Source organism: Monodon monoceros, unplaced genomic scaffold (genome assembly GCF_005190385.1).
Source record: "Monodon monoceros isolate NGI ecotype Baffin Bay Population unplaced genomic scaffold, NGI_Narwhal_1 Super_Scaffold_8, whole genome shotgun sequence".
Lineage (NCBI taxonomy): Eukaryota > Metazoa > Chordata > Mammalia > Artiodactyla > Monodontidae > Monodon > Monodon monoceros.
The window spans coordinates 53,352,007-53,374,575 of NW_021703785.1; the positions used below are offsets into that span (position 1 = coordinate 53,352,007).

Consider the following 22,569-nt stretch of genomic DNA (forward strand, 5'->3'; position numbering starts at 1 on the left):
AGTGAAAGGTATAAAGACTGAGAAGGAAAACATAAAACTGTCTTTGTTTCCAGAAGACATGACCGTGTATACCGGAAGTCCCTAAAGCAAGGAAAAAATACCTGCAATTAGTAGGCAACTATAGCAAGGTTGCAAGATACAGGTAAAGTTAATTGTTTTCCTATATATCAGCAACAAACAACTGGAATTTAAAATACACCATTTGCACTAGCACCAAAAAAAAAAAAAAAATACTTAGGTATAAATCTAACAAAATGTGTCTATGTGAGGAAAAAGTACAAAATGCTGATGAAAAATCAAAAGGATCTAAATAAATGGAGAGTAACTGCATGTTCACAGATAGGAAGACTAAATATGGTTAGATGTCGGTTCTTCCCAACTTGATCTTTAGATCCAATGCAATCCCAATAAAAACCCCAGCAAGTCATTTGTGGACAAACTGATTCTAAAGTCTATATGAAAAGGTAGAAGAGCTAGAACAGTAGGTACAATACTGAAGAACAAAGTTAGAAGTTTGACACCCAATTTTAAGACATACCGAAAAACTATAGTATTCAACACAGTGTAGTATCAGCAAAAGAACAGACCAATAGAACGGAATAAAGAACCCAGAAACAGATACATACAAATATAGTCAACTGATCTTTGAAAAAGGAGCAAAGAAAATTCAAAGGAAAAAGGACAGTCTTTTCCTAAACACTGGCCTTACACCTTTCACAAAAGTTAACTCAATGGATCACAGGCCTAAAGGTAAAACTCAAAACTGTGAAACTTCCTGAAGATAACATAGGAGAAAATCTAGGTCACCATGGGTTTGACAATGAGTTCTTAGATACTCCACTAAAAGCACAAAATAGAAAAAAGAAAAAAAACTGATGAAGTTGGCTTCATTAAAATTTTAAACTTCTGCTCTCTAAGAGACACTGTTAAGAGAATGAAGACAAGCCACAGACTAGGGGAAAATACTTGCAAAACACTTATCTGGTATAGGACTGATACCCAAAACATTCAAAAAACTTTTAAAACTCAACAGAAAGAAAACTGATTTTTTAAATGGGCAAAAGATCTGAAAAGACACCTCCCTGAAGAGGATATACAGATGGAAAATAGTATCATTAGAGAACTGCAAATAAAACAGTAAGATGCAACTATACACCTATCGGTGGGACTACAATCCAAAACACTGACACCACCATACGCCTGCAAGGAGACAGGACAACAGGAACTCTGGTTCATTGCTGGTGGGAAGGCAATAGTCCTGGTTCACTTTGGAAGACAGCTGGGCAGTTGCTCACAAAGCTAGGCATAGGCTTTACCGTAAGATCCAGCAATTTCACTACTAGGTATTTTTCCCAATGCGCTGAAATCTGTCCTCCAAACACCTACATATAAATGTTTATAGCAACTTCGTTCGTAAGTGCCAAAAATTGGAAGCAATCAAGATGTCCTTCAAAGATGAATGGATAAACAAACTGTGGTAAATCTATATGATGGAATCCCATTCAGTAATGAAAAGAAATATGTTATCAAGTCACAAAAAGACACTGTATATCGCTAAATGAAGGAAACCAGCCTGAGAAGGCTAAAAACAAAACTACAGATTGCCAGAGGTGGGGAGGGGCGGGAAGGGAAGGATGAGTATAGGTGGAACACCATTTGTAGGCAGGTGAAACTATTCTGTATGACACTATAATTATGATACATGACATTATGTATATGGCAAAACCTGTAGAACTGTATGACACGAGTGAACCCTAATGTAAACTATGGATTTCAACTAATAATGATGCATCAGTATTAGTTCATTAATTGTAACAAAATACACCACACAAGATGTCAACAACAGAGCAAACTATGGTAAGGAAAATTGTATAAATGGGGGGGGGCAGGGGGAGGACTGTACTTTCTGGTCGATTTTTCTGTAAAACTACTCTCAAAAAATGCATATTAAATCAAAAATCCCTTTTATCTACTTTAAACACTGAGGTTCTATGTGAAATTTTCCTGAGAATATGCCTTCTTTTTGGCAAAGATATTTGACAGTCAATGGTGTGATACAATTCTTTAGATTTTGATAAATCTTTTAAACCCCACTTTCGTTGCTTGATTATGTGCCCTTGGGCAGGCGTTGTAACCTCTGAGTTTCAGCATCTTTGTGTGTAAAATAAAAAATTACCTTTCTCATAGGTCAACCGGATCTAATTAGATAAATATATGTAAAGCACTTAGCAAAAGCTGCACAGAGTAGGCATGTAAATGGTTGTTCTTTTCTTTCTCCCTCATTTGTCCCCAAATTCTAACTCCGGTAAGGTAGAACACAACCTGTCTCAAACCAGTATTTCTCAAACAAAGGTACGCATACCCTAAAGGTACATGCAACCATTAAATAAACACCTTGTGTCTTCCTGGGGCTCAATTTAAAATCTGGGGGGAAAAAGCTATTTAACTGGTAACTTAAAACACTGTTATACCAAAACAACGTTGCTTGAGTATTTGCACTATATTTCAAGAAGCAACACAAGACTGAGCTTTCATTAGAATTTTGGTCACACTCCCAGACTTCCAGGGCCACTTCTCCACCATCTTCAGCTGTTCGGGGCGTATCTCAAACTTCTCCACTGAAGCACTGACTTTCCTTTCTAGTTTTAATTATGTTACTAAACACAAGTTCATTTTCTTCTCAATGTCAGTGCCGTGTCAACAGTTTAGCTCCAGAGGGCCTGGCTCCTCTTAAATTACTAAGGACAACCTGAAAAATAACATTTTACATTACACAAGCCATTTAATATGGAATTTATAGTTATATGAGTCAAAATTAAGCAATAACTGAAATGAAGATGGTACGTCTTTGATTGCTTTCTCAAGGTCTTAGCTATTACCTTGAGTGAATTTTTTTCTTTTCCTCTGAACTGTGCACATTAGTCTGTACTGGCCTAATTTTTTGAAACAAAATTTTTTGTATATCACTGTGTAACTCTTTTGTCCAAGAGAATCTTGTAAAATTAAGCACCTGACTGGCTAAATACGTAAGGATAAACAAAATGGTATGAGTCACAGGGCTAAACATAAGCTGAGCGTGTACTGTGTTGGTTCAGTGTCACACGTTAAGAAGAAGAATAAACTGAAGCATGTTCAGAGATCGACAAAACTCTTAAGGATTTCAAAACCATGCTACATGAATAAGAGCAAAAAATAAAATGGAGGTGTGCTTAATCTGTTGGGGGGGGCGGGAAACTTGCGCTTGGAATTGATGGAGTATAACAGCCATCTTAAGATACCTGAAGGCTATCATATTTGAAGGGCATCAGACTCGCTCTACGTTGCCCAGAACTAGGACTAACATGATGAGGCAATACTCTACGTTGCCCAGAACTAGGACTAACGTGATGAGGCAATAAAGTACAGTTAAGTACAGATCTCTGAGCCTGGAGTCAAGAGACTTGAATCCTACAGCAGACCTTTAATAAACTATGTGATATTAGAATTACATGTATTGTTCCCAGATATCAATTATCTTGTACGTAAAATTTTACATATTTTCTTTTACAGATAAGGATGCTAATCTAGCTAATTTCTAAGGTAATTTTCAAATAAAAAATGACATGGAAGCATGTTCTGGGTCAACTTCTTACCATCAGAGCATCCCTGAACATGCAATCGGCTACCTCATCGATGTAGTGAGTGCTGTCACTAGATCATAGCAATATGATCATTTGCTCTGCATAAAGGCAAATGCAGGACAGACAGCAAACTATTTTAAATAAAAGCCAAATGTCCACGAGCTGATGTCCTTATAAAAAGAATCAAAAAGATAGGATGGAAGGTTTTACTCTGTTTTCTATACTGCCATCTATTGAGTAAATTATACTAGTAATGTAATTCTAGAAAAAAATCCTAAATCATTTTTTTAGCTCACCTGTACCGAATACTGCATTTTCCTTTGTTTCTAGATATACTACATATTATGCTAACACTTGATTCTTTGAACCTACTTAATATACCTTACAGAACAACAGTATAACTTTCTTGTCTGAACAATTTTATATACTAGCCAACAATATTATTTCTTAATCCTTAATATAACAGATTCCCGAATTACAGTGTAAGTGCATGTTTATAAAACTCGAATTTCTCAAACCGAAGTTAAAATTACTCAGTACAGCTACTGTTTTCTAAATTCTAGGTTTCATTGAACAAAAGCAGGCAGACACAGCAAACACGAAGCCAGGCAATAACCTCAAGGAATCTGTACTCAACTTTCCATTCAAAGTACAATATTTTAACAGTTCTCAGGGCTTAAGAAATACTAAATTAAATATGGATCATAAACATTACGAGAGTAAGGGTAGGAGATGCCACGGGATATATTCAGGCCAGGTACCAAAAGGGTACAATGTCTGCAGATACTTGTTTCTAAATGCACTCCAAAGTCATGCAAAAACAAATCTGTGGTTTATCCATTGCTCTTCTCTGAGAGAGATTTTTAAGAAAAATTATTTTCCTAATTCTACATCTGTCTGAAAATCAAAGGATATCTGTTGTAGTTTACTTTATCATCAGACATTGCACTGAACACATTTTGAACATTTTTTCTACCTATGCCATACCTTACCTCTTGAGTGGAGATCCCTTTGATCGTAATTCCTGAAAACTCCGATGCACCCTTCATAGTTCCCTAGTGTTTTTTTTTACTGCAGTGATCTAATTACCTTAGATGTACATTTAGTGGGAAAAAACTTTAAAGAGCACCTATGTGCTTATTTTGGAAACACAAATCTTTCACATTTCAGGACTACGTTAATGTGAATTTTTTTAAATGGGAAATAAAAATACCTGAATTTTAAAAAATCAAGAAATCGCTGAGGACATCTAGGCACTGACATTTTGCTCAATTGTTTCAATACAGCAAAATACAGTAAGATCTGTGCACATATTTAACAATAAGCTACAAGGTCAGTACTTTGCAGGCACACTGCTTATGTTACCTTTACCTTTTTTAAAACAGAAGCTATGTTAAAAAAAAAAAACTGTTTCCTCACTAAAGAACAAAACTTTTTCCTATAGCTAATCCCATGAATCATGGTGAAACAATAAGCCTACGTTCTTACACCTCGGAGATAAAGCCATGTTCAACATTCTGTAATGTTTTTATTTTGAAGCTATTGACAGTGTAGGGAAAAGTCCCTGTAATGAAAATTATTTAAAACTCTCATTTCACCATTATTTTTACAATATGTTTGAAATTTCCAGTGCAAGATTTTTATTTAACCCAACCCTACCCTTCTATACACATACAGTTAAGACTTATAAATTTTTTTGTATTCAAGGAAAATACAGCCTTCCATCTTCCATAGAAATACATTATGTCTGTAAACAAACCTTTTAATAGCTTTAAATCTAAAAACAAAATTTTATCCACACAATCTTTACTTATCTTTCCCAAACTTACCAGATTAATAAAGCCAAGAATTTTAGCTCCTCTCCCGCCACCACCCCCCACAAATACAGTAGCTTATTCTAAATCATAATTTCCTTTTATAATTCTCATTTTTCAGAGTATAATTTCTTCAGGGAGCCAAATTCTTTCATTTTAATCTGCAAATTGTCATTAATCAAACTTTTATTTCTTGCTTAGGACCCTATCATAATGTTCATTTTTAATTTTAGGAGTCCACTTCTTATGAGTTTTCTTCAAATCAAAAGGGAAACCTCCTCTTGCTTCTAGCAGACTCTGCATAGGAAAGGTAAATTGTTCCAGTGGCTTTGATTAAGTTTATGTAGATATAAAGACAAGAATCATTAAAACCCAATTTTATCCTTTTCCATGTTGTTTTGATAAGGTTAAAAGCAAGAGACTCTAAGATTTCCCCTCCTACAATTATTTGTTCAAGGAGAACATGAAAATATAAAACATTTTCTTCTCCTATTAACAGCACCCACAAATTGGGTAGCTCTCCAATCAGCCGTTATTTTCAAATATTCTTTTTCTGAATAGAGGAACTGTCTCTTGTATGCTACTTTGTGAGGGTCTTTGTTTATCAAGATCTCACTTTAAAAGATGTGACCATATTACTCCTGATATTTATGATATTAGCTCAAGAGTTTTAATGGTTTGCAACACTGGCATACAAAAACGGCATCTAAAACAATCCAATTCTGGAAACAAAGCTAAGATGAAGCTAATCAGGAAAATGCAAAAATAGACTAAATAGATCACCTATTTCCTACATTTGGCACTGGGTGACCCAATGAGAATCATTTTAATTCAACAGTTTAAAATAATTTTTTTTCTCAAAAGAGTTTAACATATACAAGGATAGGATATATATTCAGAAATACTTAGAGGAAGACACATAAAATTAAAATACACTTAAAAATACTGTTGTAGTTTCCATTTTCTACTCCTGAAAGAAAAATAAGCCATTTATCAGTAAGTGCATTTTTTTACGGAGAAAATATTTATTAGTTTTTCAAATGATCACATAATACAAATATTACACAATTAGTCATTCTAGAAAAAAATTAGCTTATAGTAATATCCATAAAATAAACACTGAAAAATATAGGATTGCATATTGTGACACGAAATATTTAAAAATCTGAAAGGAAAATGTATCAAAATAAAAGTTTAAACACATCAGTTCACATTAATATACATAAAGTTTCACTTTTAAATAGCTTTTAGTGGCATGAGATGAATAGAAATGCACTTCATTTCTTTTGCACACTTTAAGGAACAAAGCTAAAATTTAATCAAAGCATGAGATTAATGGGATTAAGAGTTTAAATCGCTTCTTCAAAACTGAAACAAAAGGCTAATAATAACCTCACAGGCCATAAACTCGTTTGTACTGTGGTTCAAAGAGTTCAACTAAATTTCCAAGCAAATCTCACTTTCAGTTCCCTGAGTTCTTTCTAAAATGTTGAGTGAGTAGTTGTTTTTTAATTTATGTGTGTTTGTAACAACTATCTTACTAACTTTTAACAGAAACAAATCAAGAGTAAAAAGCTGTAATTGTTTATGGGAATTCAGAGCTCTCTAGGGAAATTTTAGTTCAAACTCATCTTTTAAACTTACTTTTAAGTACTGTACATACAAAAGTTTATTTATAATAAATGAGGGGAAAACAAGGCCTCACAAACAGCCGAGAAGACTAAAGGCCAGGTTATAATCTAGCCAATGTGGGTTTCCAAAACCTTTAAGATTCCTAAGCCATTTAGATGCTTCCATATTATTATCTCTAGAATTTCTATTCTTAAAATTTATACCAAATAAAACAAACTGGCAGCATTGCATAACTTTTAAAAACTTCTTTAACAGTTTTCGACTGACCAGTTAAATAGATACCAAAAAGAGAAATAAAGCATTTTGATCACTACTGCCATCAATTTATCGATAGTTTGGATAACTATCTTGCAACACTTATTCACACATAGAGGCTTATCCTACTACTACTAATTGCTTTTGCTCTATAAAATACCTCTTTTTTTTTCAGTTATCATTCAACTTTAGAACGCCTGCAATGCAGAACGATACCTCAAGTTTAACAGGTATTTACTACTTTAGAAGACTGAACTCAAAGACGTCTCTACTCCTATGCTGGAATCTTTGTTGATTTGACAAATAAGAATAAGGCCCAAGACTAGAAAAAGTTAAAAAAGTGCATCCTAATATTAAAAGTAATTTGGGAATAATTAAGAAGTTCACCCTTTATATTTCCTAGTTCCTTTCAGTGTCAGGCAACAAAAGACAGTTTCATTACGATTTCTGGGTCTCCCAGACTACTAAAAAATAAAAAGTCTGCCTGCTTCATTAAGGTGATTTTCAATCCCACAAATCTTTTAAGTGAAACAGATACAGAGAGCTGCTTTTTAAAGAAAGGTGTCTCTCATGCTTCCTCTATTTCAGTCTTCTGAATAAAAAGGAATTATTTTCATGGCCATGTAAAATTCCAATCTGAAAAAATTACGTCATTATTTGAGCCTTTCCGTTTCCAGATCAAGAGTACACCAGAGTAAATCTTAAAGTTTATCAATGGCAAGATCAGGTGGCTCTCTCATCCTTGTGTCTTCTAGATATAATGCATGGCTCCGTTCACCACTGCCTTCCAAACTGCAGCTGCTGCATGTGTGACAGATATCATCCATGAAGGCTCTGCTAGAAGAGTTCCTTTTGCTGAAGTATGATGTTTACCAGTTGAAAGAAATCTGGGCAATTAGAGAACAAATAAACCGGTCTCCCATTATCAAGATACCTGGAGTCACAGAAGGGATCCACCAAGGAGAAATGAAAACCTGCCAAAGGCACCAACTTCACGTTCTACCCACTGTAGGTGATAAGAACTTCCTGGAATCAAATCCTACCCTTGGCATCAAAGAAACTAAGAGAAAACCATCTTAATGCCATGGGGAAAATCTAGGAAAAGGCTCGTTTGCCTTGTTATATCCTGAAACTCGTATTCATTCATATGTATCTTATTAAAGAATGAAGCCTAGACTTGACAGTAAAACCATAATGGTACTATCATTGCATCTTGTTTAAAGATCTACTTAATTTGAAGTCCTAAAGTTCGAGGTAGGAAAAAGACCAAAAAGTTCTCACTAACACGGTAGGATAACACCTGGACATCAGACTGTGTAAATTAGGAGAATTCAGATGCCCAGCTTGCCCAAAGACGAAATAAAGAAACTTCTTAAATACTGGAATATAAAAGAGCACTTAGAAGTCCACTAATGCCAGTAAAGGCTAAAATGGGCAAATATTTCCTTTAAAAAATTCCTGTGGACTACACAGGCATTCACCAAATCAAGTGCCCCCAAATCACCCACTGCTTTAATTATCTGGAGAGAAAATTAAAATAAATTTTACGTCTCTTTTCTGAACGGGCACTAGTTAGCATTCTTAGAAAAACAAACAGATTGCAGCCCCACTTGGTTCTTATATGAACCCAAGGAGTTTAACAGTAGAATTAAATGGGCAATGGAAGGACACTCCAATCTATAAATAAACCCAAGTAAATAATGGAAAGCACCCACTTGTTTATTATCCTTTCCCAACTCTCTCCAGAAGCTGGATATTCTGCCTCCAAGGGTTCAGTGGAGAAAGTGGACCCCTGACGTCAAAAGCTCTCCGTGGTCTTGGCTGTATCTGTGGTTCTAGGATCACTCCTTGCACCTCTGGTAGGAGAGAAGCACTGAAATAGAGAGCTGAATATAGATTTAAGAAAAAATTCTTATTAAGAAATTACATTCTCTGGTCATTTGAGCTTGTAATGACTTATCCTCAGGATAAAAAGGAGCTACATTTGGGCATACTTTCCTTAGTGCCTTCTTAATTTGAATTTTAGAAGTCTGTCACCACAAATGATTCATTCCTCAGTCACTATTAAGAAGGGACCTATCTTGGTCTAAGCCATAACATGTTCTGTGACAAACCACCCAACTTCAAGTGGAAGACCAAATCCAAAAATGATCAATTAGGACTGGAAAACAAGATCAGTTGTCTTAAAGGGACAGGGAAAGGCACTCGACCTCAGATATATCAAGGAAGTCCCAATTAACTCTTCTGTCAAAGAGAAGAAGACGGATTGCAAAGTAGAAACAGAATAATCAAGCATATTAACAGGAATACCACTAAACCTTGGGAACTGTCTAAGAAGCTGGATTTGTTCTCAGTTTTTAAGTTTTCAGTAATTTAAAGAGTTAATCAGACTACAGTCCCATATTATAGCAATATAAAACGAAACCTGAATTTTATCAAGCTATGACTACTGTCACTGAAAAAGATTTATTCTTCAAGCACTCATATTTAAAAGCAGGAGGGCAGAATTGCGGATACAGGCAATACAGACTAAAAATCTTTTTTAAAACATATGATCATTTGGTTTGGGGTCAAGAAGGACCAGGAAATAATCATTAATAGCTACAATGCAGAAATTTAAGCAGTAAGATATACCCAAATAACAGACGATGATAAAGATACTGGAAAATAGTTTACTTTATTATAGAGATTAGGTAACTAAGAGAAGGAAGTTCAAAGGACACAGCATCTGAGCAAGGAAAAGCTGAAAGGAGAATAAGACAGACAGATAGGTATTTAAAGTTACAGGGACTGCAGGATAAATTTTAACCGTAGAAAACAGATCAATTTTACTTTGTGGTACAGAGTGATACATGAGTATTAAATTTCAGATCTCACTCTAAACAGAAGGGTGCTGCGTATTCCTGCTGGATGGAACGCAGGCAGTCACACTATGTGACTTCAGGGACATGTTATATTTGGGGATAAATTAAGAAAAAATGCTATCAAATAATGTCTCTCTCACACCAACTGGTCATCACAAGGGTTCCTTACCTGTTAGTGGAACGAGGATTGTGCTCTCCTGTTCTCTATCAATCAACCAACAAAGGTTATAGTCTCAGCACTAAGAAGGTGGCAACCAACCAAAGTTAGTTTTTAATGCCTTCATTTCCTCCTGGCTCTGCCGGCCAGTTTGGAAATATGCCAGCAGCTGAAAAGGAATGGTTATTCCATTACCTAACAACAGTTAGACTAAATGTTTTTTGTTTTTTTTAAGCCTGAAGATGAAGGAATGAGCTAATAACCCTTCTGTACTTTAGGAATATGTTCAAGTCTCTACAAGTGAAAAATGTAAACAGTTTGGACTAAGAAAAGAAAACCTACAAATTTAACCATCAAATCTGTCATTTCCAGAATTTAAGCAAAGAAATGAAAAAACAAATCTAAAGAAGTCAAGGGGGTGAAACCGCCATCCAACGTGAGCTACCAAACAAATAACTACAAAAGCTATGAGCCTACGAGGCAGCTATTTTCCATTGTAAGTTTCCAGCAGATTTTAAATCCTGAAGTCTTTAAACAGTATTCTGCAGTAGAATCACATTGAGTAGGAACATGAGGGACGGCAAGAGGAAAGGAGTACAAAAAAGAAAAAGATCTGAATACTGAATGTCTCAAGAAATACAATCTAACTAGGTACTTGCAAGGGTCCAAAACTCACAAATCCAATAGCAGAGTATTCCACAGCTGGAGTTCTTAAGAGGTGGCTTTTTAACAGATGAGAAAGAGCTTAAAACTGATACATCAGAGCCATTTTATTTATTTTCATTGGACCTATACAGTGGAAGCAGGTGCTACAAAAGTGCTTTTAAAATTATTAAACAATCATCCTCCAGCCTTTTCTAATCAATTTTCTTGACAAATCATTCTTTTTCATATCTAATAATATTTCAATATAAACCATGAAAATTATTAAAGACTCCCAAATGAACGAGATCTAAGTAAAACTTAACTACTTTGATTAAGATACAGTTTAAAATATATTCAGAAACTATAAACAAGATATGATTTTCCAAATTTCCCAGTTTTCCTTCATTTCTTAAATACTAATTAGTAACAATATATCTGATTGAAAATACAGGCAAAAGAGGAGCATTCCATTATGGAACAGAATTATTTGGTAATTTAAGTTCAGACGCCCACTTCACTTTGAAAATGAAAAACAACTCCCAAGAAATCGTATCTTGATCAGATTAGTAATGGTCTAAGTTCACAATTTTTCCTTCAGTAGGAGCTCCAAACCCTTGACTTATTTACCACACCCCACAGAGTATATAAATTAAAAATGCAACAAACTTAGATTTAAAAAAAAAAAAAAGTCCTTAGGTTAGGTTATAGGGTAAGTTAAATATGAGAGTTGGCTGAAGAAATAATAGATCCACTTATAAACTTCTCCCAAGTCAGATTACTTTCAGGATATAACTTCTTTGCTCTGCCTGAAGTATGCCAAAACTTGTGGATTCAACATATTCATACTCAAAAAAAAAATTAAACAAATTTCCCTAAATAGAAATTATTTTGAATCATTGAGGACAGCTGCATCTCTCTTGCTTCAGGAGTTAATAATCTATGAAGACTGTGGATTAGATAGTGTATCATATCACTTATGTAGAAAAATGTAAAGGCACTTTCAAAATGAGATCATTATTCAAACAAGAAAGGACAGCCTTTGCAAGACTACTACTGATGGAGGCTCACAAGAATGACATAGTAGGACCTACCCTAATTCTGTTTCAGTATACAGCATTCTTCTATGTGATGTTCAAGAGGGAAAAAAGAAATTACTCCACTGCAGGGCTTGCATTTCAACCACTAAAGAAGAAATTCCAAACCAAAGCTAATAAAATCAGCAATGCTGAAATGCCACAAAGGAACTCAAACAAGGTGTTAGAAGGTCTATTCATCTACGATTTTAATATTTTCCATTAATACTTTAAAGTTTAAAGATTCTTACTGAAAATCAAGTCACATTCAAATCAGAAACAATCTAAGTATTTTATATATAAATAGCACTCTGAGAAATTCTCCCGAAATGTACAAACTAGACTATTTGCAATATTTGTCCTCAATACTAAATTACTAAATGAGCATATACTGTTTATTACTTTTAAGCGTTTCTAATATCAATGAAAGAGGGAAAGCTACACCTGATCATTTTTAAGCAATGAAATTGAAGGTAACACATTCCTACAAAGACTATGATTTCTATTCACTTGTGTTATAGAAGACCAATCTGAAGTCGGAATTATTAAGTTATAGATTTACAGATTATTTATAAAACAAAACATTCTACCACTCTAAACTGGACACAGTAATATCTTTTTCTTATTCATCTTTTATCATTCACTGTTACTAGTTGTAAGGCACTTCTAAAAAGAATAAGAATTTCCCACAAATCCCTCCAAGTGTCCAGATCAGCCCCAGATGGCATTAAGAAGAAAATGAAAGAATATCCTTAAGAGAAGCAGTGAGTCTTTGCATCTCCAGCCCCTAGACTATACACCGAATTAAATAAATTCAGTAAACGTTTTACAAATGAACGAAGTCTACCGGTCAAGAAACAAAAAGTAAGCAGAATTTTGTCAAGTGGCTGGTATCTAAAGTTAAACTTTCTTATCCTAAAAGAAATAAAAACTATTGAAAGTGTATTAGTTCCATGGATTCTCTTTTGGGGCTCATCAGCTACTAGGATTAATTTCTAAATATGATCAGCAGAAACATCAAAGGTATTATCCTGAGGTGACACAAATTTTAGCTAAATTACAACACCCGTTATAGATTTTCTAATGTTCTCTTCCAGACCTAAAATTAGTAAAAAACAAAAAACCAAACCGGATATTGCCAGAACACCCAATTTCAATTTTTCAATTTTAAAAAGTGAGAGATCTTGTCAAAAAGCAGACAGACAAACAAAGCCCAGCTTGCTCAGAATTAGTTAGCCACGGTATTGTACTGACTCTGGAGGAAAAGGTTCTGTCTAAACCAGAACCTTGTATATATTGTCAAACGGGACACACCTTATAAACACTAAAATAAGGAAGAAAGCCTGGAACTTTAAGGAATGCACGGAAAGCATGGAAAGCAATTACCTAACAGAGAAGAAAGTTGTAATGAAAGTGAAAAACCCTATTAGATTGTTTTAAGAAATCAATATCTAACCAAATTCCAAGATTTACCAATATACTTTCTCTTCATCCTTTTGGAAAAGATACTATCCCGAAATGTTATTGGGATTCAAGTTACTCCACTAGGTTTAAATGTCAAGTGTTTGTTCAAAGATAGAAAAGAAAAAAATAGCTAATCCTGGGCTTCCCTGGTGGCACAGTGGTTGAGAGTCTGCCTGCCGATGCAGGGGACACGGGTTCGTGCCCCGGTCCGGGAAGATCCCACACGCCGCGGAGCGGCTGGGCCCGTGAGCCATGGCCGCTGAGCCTGCGCGTCCGGAGCCTGTGCTCCGCATCGGGAGAGGCCACAACAGTGAGAGGCCCGCATACCGCAAAAAAAAAAAAATATATCTAATCCAATTATGTCCTCATGTTCCACTGACTATAAGATGAGGAAGTAAAACAGGTAAAAAAAAGAAAATGCACAATACATTTTTAGAGTAGTTAATGCTCTATAGAATAAAAGATAAAAGGCAATCATAAAAATATATATCGACTATAAAGTTGCCTTTAAAAAGGCAACTTCAGGGTCAAGATGACTAAACACAGAAACATTTAAATTGACCACTGCCTCCTTTGAATGAAAAAGGCTCTGTTCCTTGAAACAAAGAAAACCTTAGTGAACATAATTTTATGTTAAAATCAGTGGAAGTATTTTGAGAAACAGTATTTACATAGTCTTAAAATATCTCCCCAAAGACACTTATCATTTACAAAGGGAAAAAGAGTAAATCAACAGTGTAGACACCTGGCAGTCACCTCCTTAACCAAATCATCTTTTATCGCCACCAGTAATGGGGCAAATCGATATCATGTAACTCCTGATATAATGTACTGACACAGACATAACATCATTTCAGTGGAATCTTTTCCAAAAATATATAATTCTCAATCTGACCAAGAGAGAACATCAGACACACAAGTTAAGTAATATTCAAACTAGCTAGTACTCTTCAAAATTGTCAAGGTTACAAAAGGCAAAGAGAACAAAGAACTAGTCCAGATTGAAGGAGACTAAAGAGACATGACAATTAAGTACACTGTAAAATTCTAGATAGGATCCTGGACCAAAAAAAGGGTGATTTAATGGACAATGGTCAAAATGCAAATAAGCTTACAGATTGGTTAGTATTAATGTTAACTCCTGATTTCTATATTTCTTCTATGAATATTAGGAAAAGCTGGGTGAAGGTATACGGGGACTCTATGTACTATTTTCGCAACATTTTGTTAAGTCTAAATTTATTTTAAAATAAAGTTAAAAATATAAAACAAAAGGTTCTGAATATGTGACATACCTATGGAATGTTCACTGAGAAGAAATATAAATCTACAATTTTTATTGATAGAAAGTTCACTCCGATCTTTCTTTAAAAACGAATTCTAGTGGAAATGACAGCATTATGTTCTGTACTAATATCAGAAAAGTAATCAGATGGTGACACTCTTGCTTATGCTTTTGTTTTTGCGGTACGCGGGCCTCTCACTGTTGTGGCCTCTCCTGTTGCGGAGCACAGGCTCCGGACGCGCAGGCTCAGCGGCCATGGCTCACGGGCCCAGCCGCTCCGCGGCATGTGGGGTCTTCCCGGACCGAGGCACGAACCCGTGTCCCCTGCATCGGCAGGCAGACTCTCAACCACTGCGCCACCAGGGAAGCCCTTGCTTATGCTTTTTAATTTCTTTGATAAATAGTTCTCTATACAGAGAACTTTGATTCAGAAGAAAGTATGAGAGATCAAAAAATATCTTCTCTCCTACAAAGAGAAAAACTGAATTATGTTTATGTTAAACTAGAGTGGAAATTAACTTTAGACTAAAGCAAACATATAATAGAGTTAGTGGCTTAAAAAGTCTTCAAATTTAAATTACCATGTATGTATACACACTACTATGTGCAAAATAGCTAGCTAGTGGGAACCTGCTGTATAGCACAGGGAGCTCAGCTCAATGTTCTGTGGTGACCTAGATGGGGGGGATTGGCGGGGGTGGGAGGGGTCGGGCGCCCAGCAGGGAGGGGACAGATGTGTACATATAGCTGATTCACACTGCTGTACAGCAGAAACTAACACACCATTGTAAAGCAACTATACTCCAATAAAAAAATAAAAATAAATTACCATGTATGAATTTTTATTCCTGCATAATAAAAATGGAAGGAATAAAATTTTCTGCTCATTTTCCCTAAAAACTTCCATAAGAAACAATGTATTATAGCACCATAAATATCCCTCTAACATTTTTTTGCTAAAAGTCAAATTATAAAACTCCCAAATAATATACCTTCACTTATAAAATCAGTTACAATATTCATACATAAACTTTTGTTTAATTTTGTTAACATTTATTGAGAGCTTAGTATACAGCAATATATTATGCATTATATATATATACTGCTTCATTCGATCCTCACAATAACTCAATGACATATACAGTACAATCATCACAGTTTTACCGATAAGGAAACTAAGGCACAAAGTAGTAAAGTAACTCGGCTAAGATCACACACCTAGTAGGCTGTAGAGCAGGAAACTGAAAAGTCAGTTTGTCTCCAAGATCCTCAGTTTTCACTAATTTTATACTTTTCCAAATCATATTATTTTGATTAACAATTATTTTCTTTCAAAATACTTAGTATATGATAAAATGCCAGATTAAATGTTTTAAGTAGAATTCTGAAATTCTCTCCTTCTATTTCATTTAAACATAGATCAGTTGACAGTTATTTGCTTTGCCATTTCTATCAACCCAGGAAAGTTTGACAAGGCAGTAAGAGTTAGAAATAAAATACAGCAAAACTCAATATCAACAACATAAATATCTAGGAACAACAGATGTTTCTACTGAAACTGAAAGACCTGTATCTAAAACTTTGTTGAAAAGGTAATCCAAAATTCCTCTCATCTTTAAAGTATCTACAAAAAAGCAAAATGCAGAATTTTAATTTCTAGTTTATACGTCACATATCTATTGACCTGCCTAACAAATAAATATATAGGATACCCTCTTAAATGTATAAAAATCTCAAAGAGTTTAATGAGTTCAATTACCTTAATGTACTTTAAAAATTAGATAAAATTCTATAATTTAAGTCATCATTTCTGTTACAAGCATGATTAGAATAATGATCTAGCAATAACAAATTGCATTTTATTCTCTACTAATTCAGAGCTCAATTCTGCTACCCAGAGAACAGTCTTTAGTTTGTCACTGAGTGTATAATATTCAGTATGGACGCTGTAGTTGTCCTCAATTTTAATATATTTTAAATATTATTTACAGATAGCTTTCACTATATCTACTCAAATTCTTCTGTACACAAAGACAAAATCAAAGGAAGGTCATTCCCTTCCTCATCCCAACCTGAGTCTAATAAAAATCAATATAAATACACTCATCTCAATGGAAGTATGGTATCAGAAGCACTCAGCACTTTATACAAGAACAGTATGCTTTCAAATTCTTTATCAATAAAATGGGGTAGGCTTTTGAAAAGACAGGACAAATATCTAATTACAAATAACACCTTTAATCTACCCTATTCTAAGTTATATAACTTGTCTGGCCATTGAGCCTGCAGTGACAAAAAGGAAGTCATAAGGCCAACACATCCATAAGTCTTAGAGAGAGGGCATCCTGAACTTCAGGGCCCATGTCAGTAAACCATCAGAAACTAAGAAAGCCTGTGTTTGTCAAATACTCATCAGGTAGGTAGTATCTACACAGTAATGAAACTACAAACCAGAAAAACAAAAAATGCCTAACCTGATATGCTATATACTAAATTTAAATCCTGGAACAAACCTTTAATCCTGGTATTTTACCAACCCTTCACAGCTTTCACAGCCGATTCTACTTTCCAAACATTTTGTAAATAAGGTTTTACAGTCACAATCCAGGTCTTGAAAAGGAAAATACTGCCAAAAAGAATATGGTGAAAAGGTACGAAGGGAAAAGAATATCACCACCATCAATAATCAACAATTTAAGAAAAATGATTTGATATAAAACAGATACATGAAGTTTAGTTACCATTGTATGGGCTATCAACACAACTTTGTAAAGCCATCACAGATCTTGGGTTAAGGCCTTGAAAGTGCCACTACTACCAGAACTCAAGTTTTCTATTTAGCAAGTGAGAAAACGACAAATGTGGACATACCTCCTCGAAGAAATGAAATTCATGTATATTCCTTCACATGTTTTAATAAGGCACTCCTTTAAATTTTACTCAGAATACCAGATTACAGTATTTCTGAGTAGGAAAAAAACCTTTTTCCGTTCTTCCTTCAAAACTTGAATCAAATCTCTGATACTGCCGAATGCAGCTAGTATTAATACTCTAATAAAAGTTCTGACTTCCTGCAGTTTTATGGTGGTCTATCTTCAAAGACATTCCCAAAAGAGCCAAAAAGACCTTAATCTACTAATACATCTTCAGGACCATCTCCAATACCCATTCTTTTCACTCCTTTGATAAATCCTTTTAGTCCCCAGAAGACTTCAATTTTTCTCAGAATTTGACATCCCTTTCGGTACTCCTTTCTTATTCCATTGCTCAAATAAGTGTAACATGGGAAATGGATAAACGGGAGATAAGACTGTTTAATTGGCTCCTTTGTTAGCAATGTCAAGCTTTAACTCTAAAGCATAAGAAAAACAAAGTTAGTAAAATTTCTATATTTTACTAATGAAAGCATAGAACCAATTCTGATTAGCTTCCCTATCTTTGAATGTTTATGGAGTTAACTAGATTTCCCCCAGGAATATAGTAAACTCGTATGAGGGCCATCCCTAAGATCTGCAAGCCATTCACAATGACAGGGCCAATTAAATGAGGCTGCAAATATGTCAGTGCTATACTTCTCAAAATATGTTCTTAAACTTCTGCCAGATGGTATATGCTTGGTATATACTTTCACATGACAATTATATTTTTATTTCTAAAATAAATCAAATGCTTACAGAAAAGAGGGTGGTATAGCAGAAAAAGAACTGTTCACGTAGAATAATAAATGTAGAGATGGGATCCAGCTGAGGCCTGCCATCACTTAGCTATATGACCCAGAATATTCTCACATATAAAATGAAGCAGATCAATATTTCCCGAAGTGTATTCCAAAACACACTGGGTCTATAGGACATTAACAGGTGCTGTATGTTCAAAGGAGTTGGAGTCAATAAGTAAAACTGTCTCCCTTCTGCAGAATTTCTCAATCTTCAATAAACTAAAATGCAATGTCCATCTCTAAGACGTGTATGTCAAAAAGCATTCCCCCAAATTCTTGGGCTCTAGAACTACTTTTTTTTTACTTGAAGAACTAGTATTCCCAAAACACTAGTTTTGAAACTTTTAAACTAGATTTCAAAATCCAGTTCAATGAATCTTTGAAACTTAAAAAACAGGTACTGACTCATTATCTTATTTAAAATAAACTGATTAACTCCATTCATTCTAAGGAGGTAAGTGGTCAGTCCCATATGGGACCGAGTATGGAACAGATGGTCTTCAGGGCATTATGCCTGTCTAAAACAATCTTTACAATGAAAGAGTTTCAGAATCCTTTGATTAGGGAAATGGTTGTATTCTGGAGTATCAACAAACTGCTACATGACACTACATTCCTTCTACATATTCCCTGCCCCCATTAAGAAAGAGGAAAGTGTGCTTTGTAACAACTTTTATTTCCGTAACTTTCAGAAGTTTGAAGCGCTTCTCCAATAGTCAGATATAGTACTAGCATCCTGGGATTCAGCAAAAGAATTAATCCCTGATGCTTCCATTATATGTAATACATTCACTACTCACCTTATGCATCTGGAATGGTGATACTATATACATTATTCTTAAGAGAAATGAGAAAGTAGTCACTCTTTTCCTGTAGGCATTAATTCTCTTATGGAGCCCAAGGTGAGAAAGGCTACAACCAAAAATGTCACAAAGACGCAGAATCACTTGTCTCGAAGGCTATAGTAGGGAGACAGTCTCTAAATATGTAGACAAGCTTTTAGTTTTAATTTACAGTGGGTAAGAAAGGAATGGAATCATTCTTATTCGGCACAATAAGAGCAGCCACCGTTTACAAAACTAAGAACTGAGCTAGGTGCATTACTTACTTCCTCTCCTTTAATCCTCCCAACAACAGTGTAAGGACAGCTATTACTCCCATTTAACAGGTAAGGAAACTGGGCTTACACGTACATTTACAAAGGTCATACAATGAAGAGGTAGCATAAACAAGATCAGACGCCACATCTGATGCCAAGGCTAATGCTCATTAAACTCTACCTCATTATGCTCTATGCTCATTAGTCTACAGCCTAGATTAATCAACTTGTGTGAATAAAAAAGCTGTCATGCACATCACACACAGAGCTCAGCATAATATAACTTGGGATAATTCGGAAGATATATCAAGATCTTAGGCTATTTCTTCAGGGTACTAGATAAAACTCTTTAAGACCAAAATCATGACTTTTTTTCTTTGCATCCTTAGTACCTTTGCTCAGTGTTAACATACATAACAAGCATTTAATAAATAGTTCTTAAATAAATAAACCAACACAATACCAAAAAAGAACAGAAATACTGTAAATGTAAAAAGTCTCCTGGGCTAACAGACAATGGCTTAACTAGTTTAGGTAATTTTTCTAAAATGTTTTATATAGCTAGATTTACAGATGTAGGCAACAAAACTTTAATAAATTATGACTATCACCAAATCCTCCTCCTTCCCTACCATCCCCTTTAATGGTCTTCTACTACCTTTCTATTTCTCTGTTTTTTTCTCCCCTATTCTTGTTTTGAGCCTCTAACTCAGACCATTGGTATCAATGGCATTTAGGTCACATATTCATAAGCCCAAATATAGCACAGCTAGGTTTCTGTTAGGCCAATGTGTCTACTTGTTTTTGCTTTTGCACATTGGATCGATTTCTTAAAAAGCTAACTGAAGCTACTGGTAGATCCTCATGGGCTAAGAATCTGAATATAACTGGAAACATAACTAAACCTTTACATAAAGAAAAATCCCAAAGTGAGTCTGTTAGTTAGCCTATCCATTTTACAATGGTAACCTCACTTTAAAACACTCTCTCTTCAATGTGACCGCCTCATGGATTGGGAAGAGTGGCAGATTTTTTTCAGGCTGTTGAAAGCACGTCAATAAGTAAAGTGTCTAGAAATGCAATCAACTGTACAAGATGTGAAAATTACTGACTTTCAGCAGCTTTTCGCTGTTTCATCTTACTGGAAAGTAAAATTATGGAACATGTGAGTAAGATTTATACTACATTACTATTAAATGATTAATTAAGCTACTATATCCTTTAAGATAAATCTTTACAGTTAACTACAATTCAAAAAAAATTCCAATTGCTTCTTTCTATAGTTCCAATGTTTGTAAATCAGGAAAAATATAATAGAAATTAAGGAAAGTAGCTTTATAAAAACTTGGAATTAATGCGTAATACAATTGTCTTAGATTTAAAAAAAATACACTTCCCCTTCTAGGTTAATGAGCGAAAAGACTAGATAAATCCTGTTTTTCAACTTAATATAAAAACCTTCATGTAAATTAGCATTTTCTTGTTCCAATAATAAGCATGTGATGTGAATCTAAGCTGTAACTGTACAGAATTAAAGATCTGAGTCACAATGTGCTATTATGACTGAAGTGATTAAAGTGAGTTTTCTACTTTAAAAAGTACTGTAATGTAATTTGATCACATGAAACAAAAAAAATAACCTAAGTATCAACAGTTTATAACACTTAAAGCTCACTGAGACCAATGGAAGGCTACCAGTCTGATTTATTGAAATGTTCATGTCATAAAACTTTATATCAATTTATTATTCAGAGATTGGATGCCACTTAAGCAGATTTTCCAAATTAAAAGTTTATTCTTCAGCAAAAACTTGGAAAGTTTAATCATTTTGAATAGAAAATGTATCGAGAAAAAAATAACTGAATTCAGACTGCGAGGATCATCAACAGGAGCACCAAGCCGCTGCACCACAGTGAGGAACCAACGAGAAGCGTCTAAGGCCAAATGGCTCCATGCTCGCAGGCTAAGGACTGTTGTTTACAGTTGTCCACTGTCACATCTTGCTGCTTATCAGTGGCCCACGGCAACCTCCAAAATGCTTCCGAATACAGTCACTGCTCGGTATCCACGGGGAAATCGGTTCCAGGACCACCTGTGGATACCAAATCCACAGCAGTATCAACACTACTGGCCCTTCCCATCTGTGGATTCCACATCCTCAGATTCAACCGACCAGAGAATGGTTGAATCCATGGACGCAGAGCCCACGGATACAGAGGGCCGAGTGGTACAAGCTTTGGAATCAAATCACCTAGTAGAATACTAGCTCCATCACTTAGTAGTTACGTGACCAAGCTACTTGACAATATTTCACCCACAGTAATGTATCAGCCAGTAATACACTGAAAGAAATCTTAGAATCATCTGTCGTATAATCCTCAGGCTCCCAATGAATTTATCATCAATTTTATACAAATTTACAAAAAAGAAGAGTTAAAGAGGTGGCTAATCCAAATATTATTTACCTTCAATAAGCATTAAATATACTTGTTCCTAAAAGGACTGGGATGCAGTTTCGTGGTTTATTATTATGGGATTCAAGAATGGAGGCAGAAAACTAGTTACGATACCTAGTTTGGACTTACCCTACCCTCCTCATTCTGGATCCACCCTTCCTCCCCGGAACCTCAAAACAGGTAAAATTCCTCATAATAAAATATATCCAGTGTACAAACATATAAATCCTGATGTCATATCAGAGAATAACTGGCAAATAATGTTTGGTAGATCCCCAAAGAGGAGAATAACACAATGAAGATAAAGAACAGCTTAGGAATCAGTCCAATCCCTTATTTCAAAATTCTGTGATATTATGGAACCTCCACCAAAGACAAGACATGGCACCATGCTTGACTCTGAAAGAGAAGTTAAGACAAACTGTACAGTGATCAAGCCTTTTAAAACAGGAAGAGAAGGAACGACCCAGACATGTGATGGCTCATT

At 35.0% G+C, this 22,569-nt stretch overlaps 1 protein-coding gene across 3 annotated transcripts in view; it reads right to left on the bottom strand.

The window, feature by feature from the left end:
- Window positions 1-22,569, bottom strand: part of TSC22D1 (TSC22 domain family member 1) — a 135,712-nt gene that overhangs the window by 95,098 nt on the left and 18,045 nt on the right. Inside the window, exons 2-3 of one of the 3 annotated variants that reach the window (XR_003791737.1) lie at window positions 9,037-9,207; window positions 8,194-8,208 (exon numbers count right to left, since the gene is read on the bottom strand). The exons of 1 other annotated variant lie outside the window; for it this stretch is intronic. Coding sequence is in view for 1 of the 2 variants with exons in the window: in XM_029210220.1 (XP_029066053.1) it covers window positions 21,637-21,718 (82 nt within the window). In the remaining variant the exon portion in view is untranslated. Of the gene's footprint in view, window positions 1-8,193; window positions 8,209-9,036; window positions 9,208-21,033; window positions 21,719-22,569 lie in introns of those variants that run through there. One more of the 3 variants, XM_029210220.1, reaches the window with a different exon arrangement.